The sequence below is a fragment of the Xiphophorus hellerii genome, chromosome 9, assembly GCF_003331165.1.
Source record: "Xiphophorus hellerii strain 12219 chromosome 9, Xiphophorus_hellerii-4.1, whole genome shotgun sequence".
NCBI classification, from domain to species: Eukaryota; Metazoa; Chordata; class Actinopteri; order Cyprinodontiformes; family Poeciliidae; genus Xiphophorus; species Xiphophorus hellerii.
Genome location: NC_045680.1, coordinates 29194948 through 29205739, shown reverse-complemented (window position 1 = coordinate 29205739; position 10792 = coordinate 29194948). Strand labels below are relative to the sequence as shown.

At 43.5% G+C, this 10792-nt stretch overlaps 3 protein-coding genes across 3 annotated transcripts in view; all 3 read right to left on the bottom strand.

Annotated features, from left to right (window-relative positions):
* Positions 1–10792, bottom strand: part of LOC116726052 (uncharacterized) — a 591833-nt gene that overhangs the window by 435445 nt on the left and 145596 nt on the right. The gene's annotated exons all lie outside the window — the stretch shown is intronic.
* LOC116725903 (rho GTPase-activating protein 39-like) overlaps positions 1–10792 on the bottom strand; it is a 103627-nt gene that overhangs the window by 70701 nt on the left and 22134 nt on the right. The gene's annotated exons all lie outside the window — the stretch shown is intronic.
* Positions 55–8157, bottom strand: LOC116726056 (uncharacterized). Its single transcript, XM_032572557.1, has 11 exons — positions 7875–8157; positions 7282–7418; positions 3943–4249; positions 3559–3641; positions 3375–3427; positions 2753–2795; positions 2544–2617; positions 2226–2326; positions 1801–2111; positions 1015–1184; positions 55–269 (listed from the first exon to the last, which is right to left on the bottom strand). The coding sequence occupies exons 1-9, from the start codon at positions 7990–7992 to the stop codon at positions 1861–1863; spliced, it is 1167 nt and encodes a 388-aa protein (XP_032428448.1). The 5' UTR covers positions 7993–8157; the 3' UTR covers positions 55–269; positions 1015–1184; positions 1801–1860.

Sequence of the window (10792 nt, the reverse complement as noted above, 5' to 3'; positions counted from 1 at the left end):
AAAACAAAGGAAAAAAAACAATTTTAGAATAAAACACAATCCGTCCTTACTAACCTTCGCAATCAAGCAAATAATCTGCCCAGAAGACGATAGTTTTGCCCTCCTGTTGCCGCCTATTGGTTCCTACTGGGCTGAGATCTGGTTTGAACATGGTCTCCAAGTCTGAAGCAGTCAGGGCCTTGGCAGAGAAACATAGGACTGGGGACAGGACACTGGAATGCTGTTGCAGTGCAGCGAAAAACCCCAGACTTGCCAGTCCATCTTTGAATCTGTTAAGGATAAAAACATACGCACTGCACTTTATTCATAGCATAGATATGAAGTATTCTAAGTCCTGTGTAAATGTGAACCACATTGTAGTACAATATGTCTAAAAAGAAAAGAAAATTAAATATACAAAGTAAAGCTAACCTTTCACAGTGCTCAAAAATCATCATTAAAAGTAAAAATTTATCATTTCAAACTTTAAAAAAAAATGTTTTCACTGTGCAAAAAAAACAAAATTGTTTCATGCAACAGTATATTTTTAGAAATCCCATTGAAAAATTATTCATGTGCCATACCTATGATTAATCTGACAATGATTAAAAATATATATATATTTATGATGACAAAAGAAGATTATACCTATTGTACATAAAATTCTGAATGGATGATAAAAGTGGTGAAACTCAGAATTTGGAAAGTATTGCTCAATATATTACAACATTTCACATAATTTTTCAGAAGGACACACAAAGATGTTACCAACCAAAGATAAAAAACAAAATCAATTAAGGAAAGAAGCTTGTTAAATTTGATATCGGATCAAGTAATTTCATATCTATAATTTGATCACAATTTTTTTATACCCAATTAGTTTTTCATAGTAAATTACAACGTCATGATATCAGTGGCAGGTGTGAACAACTGGAAATATGTCATTGATCTTGAGTATTGAGCATCGAACTTTAGAATAGTTTTAAAATCTTTATAACATAATATAATATTAATAGCTCACTGTTTAGTAATTACCGTTGAATGGCACTGTGGTTTCTGTCAAGGATGTACCATCTGAGATACTCCTCTACAAAAGTTTTCTTCTCAGAAGTCTTCACACTTCTGAAGCAACCAGCAGTTTGGAACATCCCGCTGTTTTGAAAAATTATATTTAGCAGAGATTCATCTGATTCAGCTTCCAGGACCTATAAAACAAGCAGTTTATTATAAGAAGAAGTACAGAACTATCAATTTGACAACTTCTTCGTTATGAATACAAAAATAGCATAAACATTTTGTGCATTTGTGATTTCACATTTCTTGAGATAGGCTGAAATCAGGCCTTTCAAAACAAAAAGATTTGTCAAGCTTTGAGAAAACGAAATTACTATTTTGTTATAATAATTTCCTAATCTTAATCTGAATGTGAAAATAATCTCCAGTTGGCATACAATAAATCTATTTCCTAAACCTAGGTCATTTCCTACCTGCTTTAGAACTTTCCCTATCTCCTCATCTTGAACATCTTCAACAGTGGCGCTGAAACTTGGATTCCCTATCATGTAGTTGACCAGGTTCTTTGAGAGAAAATGTGGTGCCGGTCCCCCATGTACAATCGATACAGCAATCATCTTTCCTGCTAAAAAATACTCATCTTCCCTGGCAGCTGTTGTACAGAGCAAATTATTACTGTGGGTAATTAAATCTTAGATCTGCTTATGACAGACACATAAGCACATGTTTCTGCAAATTTTTATTTTAGAAGTACTACCACTTCACTAACTAAGGTTAGTTAGATTCACTAACCCAAAAATGACTCACCTCTCGAATTGCACCCAACGTAATGAGCTTCTGGGGGTCCATCAAAGATAGGACGATTTCTCAGAATGGCCATAAGAAGTGTGAGAAACAAACGCCTCGGGCCACCTGTGTCCAACCCTTCCTCCAAACAGCCAGCATCATCGTTAAATTTGATGAACATGTCGTTCTTGTTGGAGTATGTGCTCCTCTGAAAGCCCCGAACAGCTCCATCCCACACATCAGTACAACATATGTTGAACCGGCTGACTTTCTTGTGGTCAATATTCTTGGCCAGTTCTGCAATAATATCATGTGGCTGCACGTTTGTTTGTCTAGAAAAAAATAAACTTATTTTAAAACAGTTGATTGATCACACTTAGCATTATGTAATTACGTTCAGGACCAGGATGCAGATTAATTTAATACAAAATATTAAAATTACTAACAATGTTCTTCTGGGGGCAGGTCCTGCTTTTTGTCTTCTGTAAAATATTCAATCTCATCATCATCATCAATAACAATGGGCTCAAAGAGAGTGGTGTAGTCTCTGTGGAGAAAAAACATGCACAATATAGATGAGGTAAAAAAAAAAAAAAAAGCATAAAGGTGTACTTCCAACTTTTCTTCACAAAACATTCAATTTATGTCAGAAATTACATATACAACATCCAAAGTACATAAATTTACAATAGATGTATCAGTATTACTTTGTCATGATGACACTACAAACACACTTCTTTTTTATGACAGAAGCCCCTACACACCTGTAACAGGAGCTCTGGACAGTGAGACATTGACTGGTGCCTGGATTGTTGCCATTGTTATCCAAGTCTATAACCTGAAAACAGAGAAAAGACAAGAGTAAAACTTAATGATTGACTAACCTGCAGTTATTTTAATATTTAAATATTTTACTTAAAGGTTTGAGATAAAAATCTGTGGATTGTTGTGTGAGATAATAAAAAGTTTGTACCTGTTGTACTTCATTTGCAAGTACAAGATCCCCAACACCATTCCTTAGAGGACAGTGAAAAAACATATTATTGGGTATTTTGAGCATATGCTGTCAAAGTATAAATTATGGGATCACCCAGTTTTCTTCAATGTCTCAATCATTTTATTGCACTGTAACTCCTCTGTCCGTCATCTGACTAAAACAGACATAACTTAAAACATGGAATGCCTAAAAGCAGTTTTGGCACTACAATGCCATCTTTATAGAAGCAAAGTGATTTTACTCATTATCGCAAAAAACATGCAAAACTATTTGACAAAAGTTATTTACTGAAACTCTTGTGAACCTTTTTGTTATATTTATCTAAACAACTGTATACTTGTAAAATGTATAAGACATTGAAGAAAGCAAGGGTAGTGTAATAATTATTTTCACGCCAGTATATTCAACATTTAAAAACAAACATCTTGAAAAAAAATACAAATACTTCCCAGGACATGTTCCCATAACCACATAATTTAAAAATATCCACATTCAACATGTCACCAGTACATACTGTATGAAAATTCACTGAAGGCTATAATACTTTTGATACACATACACACACCATGCTATGGCATGTACCTAAAATATAACTTACTCTGTTTCTGCCACCTTTTGCAAAGGACTGCTTTCATCCATAGGTTCCCATGGCTGAAGAAAATGAAACACAATTTCACATAAAAACATTGGCATAATCCTATGAAGCTTAGGTAAAATGCTCTTGTTGTGGTCACTCAACCAAATAAAAACAAAAGACCAAATACATTTTAAGTTGTACTTACCAGTGTATCAGCAAGATCAAACTCGGAGTTTTTTCTAATAACAACCTCTGGGTCGGAATCGGACGAGTCTGACAATTTTCCAACTGATAAACAAGGAAAAAAAGACAAAACAAGCCAATTTAACTTCTACTAAGTGATAGTACCGTGTTCGGTCAACTATATTACATTGTATCTGGAAGCATAAACACAGCACTGGTAAAAACTAATAACTGAGTGTCTAGCTATCAAGTTTCCAGGAAGTAAGTTTACATTTAGGAGCCAATCTATGTATACTTTTTACTTGATTGGTTCATGCCACCAATGCTTAATTGCACAGTTTTAAAATGTACATGTATTGAAGTTAGTGCAATGTGCCAAACAATACACACAAACAGCTGGGCTTACCTTCTTCAAAGTCCCTTTTCAAGCAGAGGAAAAGAGAGATCCTTTGGTATGACTTGCCAATTTCAGCCTTATAAGCTGCAAGAGTAAACGGTGTTTGTGTCCCAGGGATATTAATAACCTCTGTCCCATCTGGGTACAGAAGGAGGAAAGGTCCATCTTTTATATCTTTGTTGAAGTCCTTCATTTTTTTAGCAGCAAGACTGAGCAGAGGTGTGGCAGAGACATCTGGATCTGTTGCAAGGAAAATGGTTTTTCCACGCTGTGGCTTTAGACCATTCTTGTGAATGGTCATCAAGCCAATATTTATCTGAAAACAAAAAAAAAATTATGTGGAAGACTGAGCAATGTTTTGTTTTAGAGAACACTCTGTTGTTTTCTTTTTGTTTTTAATTCCTCCTGTATTATGTTACAATAACATCCAAATAGATCCATTAACTAATATTGTCAGGATCTGTGTTTTTCTGTGTTTATTTAGAGTTTTCTGTGTCCTTAGTCTCTTCGTTGTCCTGTCCTCCCCTTGATTGTTCCCAGGTGTGTCTCGTTTCTGTGATTACCCTCCCGTGTATTTAACTCCACCTGTGTTCCTTGTTCCTCGTCGGGTCCTTGTCAATGTCTTGTCGTTGTCCATTCGTGTAGCCTGTTGCTACCAGTGCTGAGCCCTAGCCTTCTGCTCAACTGTGCTGCCAGGTTTTTGGATTTTTGACATTATTTTCATCATTAAACTTCCTTTATTCACCTCATCTGGGTCTACAGCGTCTGCCTCACCACCTCACCCGCACCACCTCATGACAGAAGGACCCGACCAGACCGAACGGTGAGGCACGCTATTTTTACCTTTCATCATGGACCCTGAGGAGTTAAAGGAGCTAACGGACACGATCAGGGAATATAAGGAGGCGATGGCCAAACCATACGCTGCCTGCAGACGGCTCGGTTTTGCCATCCGCTTGGGGCTCCTACTGGACTACTGGGTTCCTCGTTTTCCGCACCCGGGGTTGGTGGAGTTGCAGAGGGAGGCAGAGTGGGAGCGTATGGCGGCTCTAGCCGTCATGGCTGGCGAACCTCTGCCTCCCAAGCCGCACAGTTTCTCCGCCAGCCCAGATCCTGCTCCAGTTCCGGGACCAGCACCTCCAGCTCCACCTCCGCTGTCTGCCCGGAGACAGCGACGTGAGCCGCCGGCAGACCCGGCCCCTCGTCGCTTTCCGGAGCCGCCACCTCCACGGTCAGCCCGGAGACAGCGACGTGAGCCGCCGGTGGACCCGGCCCCTCGTCGCCTTCCGGAGCTGTCACCTCCGCAGCCGGTTCCAAGGCTTCGCTGCGGCTCGCCCCCGCAGCCGGTTCCAAGGCTTCGCTGCGGCTCGCCCCCGCAGCCGTTTCCCAGGCTTCGCTGCGGCTCGCCCCCGCAGCCGGTTCCCAGGCTTCGCTGCGGCTCGCCCCCGCAGCCGGTTCCCAGGCTCCGCTCCGGCTCGCCCCCGCAGCCGGCCCCGAGGCTCCACTCCGGCGCACCTCCAGCTCCACCCGATGCCGTTTCAGCCGGCGTTCCAGCCGGCGCACCCGAGGCCGAATCAGCCGGCGTTCCAGCCGGCGCACCTTCCGAGACTCCCAGTGTTCCTTCCGAGACTCCCTGCGTTCCGACTCAGACTCTCTGCGTTCCTCCTGAGACCCTGACCTCCAGCGTTCCTCCTGAGACCCTGACCTTCTGCGTTCCTCCTGAGACCCTGACCTTCTGCGTTCCTCCCGAGACCCTGACCTTCTGCGTTCCTCCCGAGACCCTGACCTTCTGCGTTCCTCCCGAGACCCTGACCTTCTGCGTTCCTCCCGAGACCCTGACCTTCTGCGTTCCTCCCGAGACCCTGACCTTCTGCGTTCCTCCCGAGACCCTGACCTTCTGCGTTCCACCCGAGACCGAGACTCCCTGCGTTCCACCCGAGACCGAGACTCCCTGCGTTCCACCCGAGACCGAGACTCCCTGCGTTCCACCCGAGACCGAGACCTCCAGCGTTCCACCCGAGACCGAGACCTCCAGCGTTCCACCCGAGACCGAGACCTCCAGCGTTCCACCCGAGACCGAGACCTCCAGCGTTCCACCCGAGACCGAGACCTCCTGCGTTCCACCCGAGACCGAGACTCCCTGCGTTCCACCCGAGACCGAGACCCCCAGCGTTCCGACCGAGACCCCCCGAGACCAGAGACCCTGCCTCGGGGGGCTCGTCGTCGCCGTCTGTGGGCGGCCCCCGGGACTCATCGCCACCTCCAGCGCCGCGGACGGCCGCCGGACCGCCTCCGTGGTTCCCGCCTCCAGCGCCGCGGACGGCCGCCGGACCGCCTCCGTGGTTCCCGCCTCCAGCGCCGCGGACGGCCGCCGGACCGCCTCCGTGGTTCCCGCCTCCAGCGCCGCGGACGGCCGCCGGACTGCCTCCGTGGTTCCCGCCTCCAGCGCCGCGGACGGCCGCCGGACCGCCTCCGTGGTTCCCGCCTCCAGCGCCGCGGACGACCGCCGGACCGCCTCCGTGGTTCCCGCCGCCGCGGACGACCGCCAGACCACCTCCGTGGTTCCCGCCTCCTTTGCCTCCGCCCACCCTGTGGGTAGTTTTTTGTTTGTTTATGGACTCTTGGCCCTCCCTGTGTTTCCACCCACAACGGTGGGTTGTTTTTTGTTTTTTCTGAACTCTGGCCCCCCGTCCAGCGCCCCTCCGCCCACCCTTGTTGTGTTTTTGTTTTTTGGGCGTCTGGTAGCCGCCCTTGAGGGGGGGGTACTGTCAGGATCTGTGTTTTTCTGTGTTTATTTAGAGTTTTCTGTGTCCTTAGTCTCTTCGTTGTCCTGTCCTCCCCTTGATTGTTCCCAGGTGTGTCTCGTTTCTGTGATTACCCTCCCGTGTATTTAACTCCACCTGTGTTCCTTGTTCCTCGTCGGGTCCTTGTCAATGTCTTGTCGTTGTCCATTCGTGTAGCCTGTTGCTACCAGTGCTGAGCCCTAGCCTTCTGCTCAACTGTGCTGCCAGGTTTTTGGATTTTTGACATTATTTTCATCATTAAACTTCCTTTATTCACCTCATCTGGGTCTACAGCGTCTGCCTCACCACCTCACCCGCACCACCTCATGACAAATATCAGTCATTTTCAAGCTTTTACTTTTGAACTGATGCAAACAGAACAATGATTGGAAAATTATTATGCAATAATTAATCAGTAGATGATTTACTGTTTTGACTTATCATTAATTGACAGTTTGCTGTTACTGTTAAACAATTATTCTGTATAGTTTTGCTACCTGGAACTTTCTTTAAGCAAGTCTACTTAAAAGCTGCTTGTTTTTGGTCGGAACAAAACCGGACCTACCCGAACTTTCATTTTTTCCTTTTGCTTTAACCCCTTTTTCCCAAGAGAATACTTTTGTCGCTCCTCATTTTTCTTTTTTCTGTATTCAAGGATGGTGCTGAGGGCTGGTGCAGGGCAGGATGGAACAGGCTGTTGTGCTAGAAGTAAAGTAAAGAAAAAATGTTGCACATCACATTCATGCAAACAGACGATATGTATTACGAACGACACAAATTACCTAAGGCTGTAACGGACCTTAACGGACCACAGCCTTAAGCAGTGCCTAAGGCTGTAACGGACCTTACTATTTTTAATTTAATTGGTTTATTTGGTAGGGACAGACATACAGCGACATAGACAAACTGAACAAAACAGCAGTCTCATGTTTACGTCATAGTGCAATAGCAACAGCTAATTCGCAGCACTTGTCCCTAGATGGGCTTTTTCTATATATGGCTAATACCATGCTGCTGTATTATATCGAGTTTGTGTACTTTTAACTGCATTTACAATGAACAACTAAATGACAGTGGACACGGTCTGGAGACCACTAACGTTAGCAAGTTGCTACATCCATAAGAAACATAAATATTTCTTTATGCTTATTAACTTACTTGAACATTGCGGAGTATCTTCCATAAATATTTCCTGAAGTTGAAGCCTCTTGCCGCAATTGCTGCAGAAGTTTGGTGACGGCTCAACCAGCTCTTTCCCGCAGTTTGGGCAAAACATTGCGACGTGACCGTATTCCCGCTTCTCATTAAAACGAAGCACACCAGAATAACTTCCGGTTCAAAAGTAAAACGAGCTGAAGTCCAATCAGCGATTTCTTAGGTCTCCCACTGGGACATACCTTTTCCGTTGTGTTTTCGTTAATGTTGTTGTGTTTTCGTTAATGTTGTTGTGTTTTTGAATTTGTAATTGTGCTTCGTTAATGTTGTTGTGCTTTGCACCTCAGGGCCACCGTAAGGAGCAGAGCCACGTTGTAGACAATTTCAACACAGCTAATGTTGAGGTTCAGAGGACTACAGTATGTTGTCCTTAGACCAGCAGTGTAGCACCAAGAATCTCATGTTTAATGTGATTCACTTACATTGAGCACAAGAAAAATTCATTTGAGAGTCTAGACAAGACTTTCACCTGAGCTGCAAGCATATTTTTGATACAGGCCTGAGAGCACAGGTGTCAAACTCCAGTTCTCAAGGGCCCCTGTCCTGCAGTTTTTAGATGTGCCACAAATACAAAACACTGGAATGAAATGGCTTAATGACCTCCTCCTTGTGTAGATCAGTTCTCCAGAGTCTTAATGACCTAATTATTCCATTCAGATGGTGCAGCAGAGGCACATCTAAAAGTTGTAGGACAGCAGCCCTTGAGGACTGGAGTTTGACCCTCTTGCCTTAGAGGTATGGGATTAAAGTGATGATAGGACATAGGATAGGAAATAAAAAAAAAAAATCTTTTAAAAATCAATCCCCTACTATCATAATTATGTAACTCAGTAAATAACGCTGCCAAGCTATGTCCAAGTAAAGAAAATAATCTAATATCAAAAACAATAAAAGTCAAGTCAAAGTTTAATTATTTATAGCACAGTTTACAACAGTCTCAACTGACCAAAGTGCTTCACAACAATCACAACATAAAAATAAAAGATAATGTCAGAAAACTGATGAGCAGAGACCTAGGGTGTTTTCCACTTGATAGTCTGGAAGACTCGGTTGGTCTGGGGAACAAAATTGCCAGATTTGTTATACACTGCCTGGCCAAAAAAAAAGTCGCCACCTGGATTTAACTAAGCAAATAGGTACAAGCCTCCTATTGGATAAGTACTGCATAGGCGATTATCTTTCAGCTGGCAACAAGTTATTTAACCCCAGCTGATGCAATGAGTAACTCCTCATTTCTTAAACAACCATGGCAAAAGTGGTCGTGGAAAAGACGTTAGTCTGTTTAAGAAGGGTCAAATCATTGGCATGCATCAAGCAGAGAAAACATCTAAGGAGATTGCAGAAACTACTAGAATTGGGTTAAGAACTGTCCAACGCATCATTAAAAACTGGAAGGATGGTGGGGAACCATCGTCTTCCAGGAAGAAATGTGGTCGGAAAAAAATCCTAAACGTTTGATCAAATCGAAGAAAAACAAAAGCAGAACTCAGGAGTATGTTTAATTGTGAACGCAAAAGCATTTCCACACGCACAATGCGAAGGGAACTCAAGGGGTTGGGATTGAACAGCTGTGTAGCCATAAGAAAACCTCTAATCAGTAAGGCTAACCAGAAAAAAAGGCTTCAGTTTGCTAGGGAGCATAAACATTGGACTCTGGAGGAATGGAAGAGGGTCATGTGGTCTGATGAGTCCAGATTTACCCTGTTCCAGAGTGATGGGCACATCAGGGTAAGAAGAGAGGCAGGTGAAGTGATGCACCCATCATGCCTAGTGCCTACTGTACAAGCCTGTGTGGGCAGTGCTATGATCTGGGGTTGCTGCAGTTGGTCAGGTCTAGGTTCAGCAACATTGTGTGCCCAAAGAATGAGGTCAGCTGACTACCTGAATATACTGAATGACCAGGTTATTCCATCAATGGATTTTGTCTTCCCAAATGGAACGGGCATATTCCAAGATGACAATGTCAGGATTCATCGGGCTCACATTGTGAAAGAGTGGTTCAGGGAGCATGAGACATCTTTTTCACACATGGATTGGCCACCACAGAGTCCAGACCTTAACCCTATTGAGAATCGTTGGGATGTGCTGGAGAAGGCTTTGCGCAGTGGTCAGACTCTCCCATCATCAATACAAGATCTTGGTGAAAGATTAATGCAACACTGGATGGAAATAAATCTTGTGACACTGCAGAAGCTTATTGAAACAATGCCACAGCGAATGCTGGCTGTAATCAAAGCTAAAGGCGGTCCAACAAAATATTAGAGAGTGTGACCATTTTTTGGTGGCGACTTTTTTTTTGGCCAGGCAGTATATTTTCAGCTGCTGCAGTTCTCTTTCACATTGCAACCAAACCCTTTGAAAAGCCTGTTCATCTCGTCGTTTGTGGGGCGCTGTACCAAGAACTACTGAACAACACAAAAATCTCTGAAGAAAATACTGAATGCAATTTCCTTCTTCGCAAATGTAAACAAAAATAGAATGGCATCAGATTTTAGTGGTTATAGGAACACCATGAGCCATTTCTCCCACTAGTACATTTGTGTTAGTTGCATTTATCCAGAATGCCTTGTGCTGTCCACTTCATTTGATTGATGCATTTAAACCCCACCAGAATTCACTTCAACTGAATCAAGGCCTAGGCTTGTAGGTGGAGCGTAGTTTGTTTTTGTTTGAGTTTGATTTGGAAATTAACACTTCCCCAAATGAATCGGACTTTCTAGACAAACAAACTAGAGTTTGATTAAAGTGGACTAAGCAGGGCTGGTGTAAACACACCTTGACAGAGTTCAGTAGGGAGTGAATAAAATGTCCTGCAATAAAGCTCTGAATGTCATTAACTGTTAAAAGAAACTATACACTAA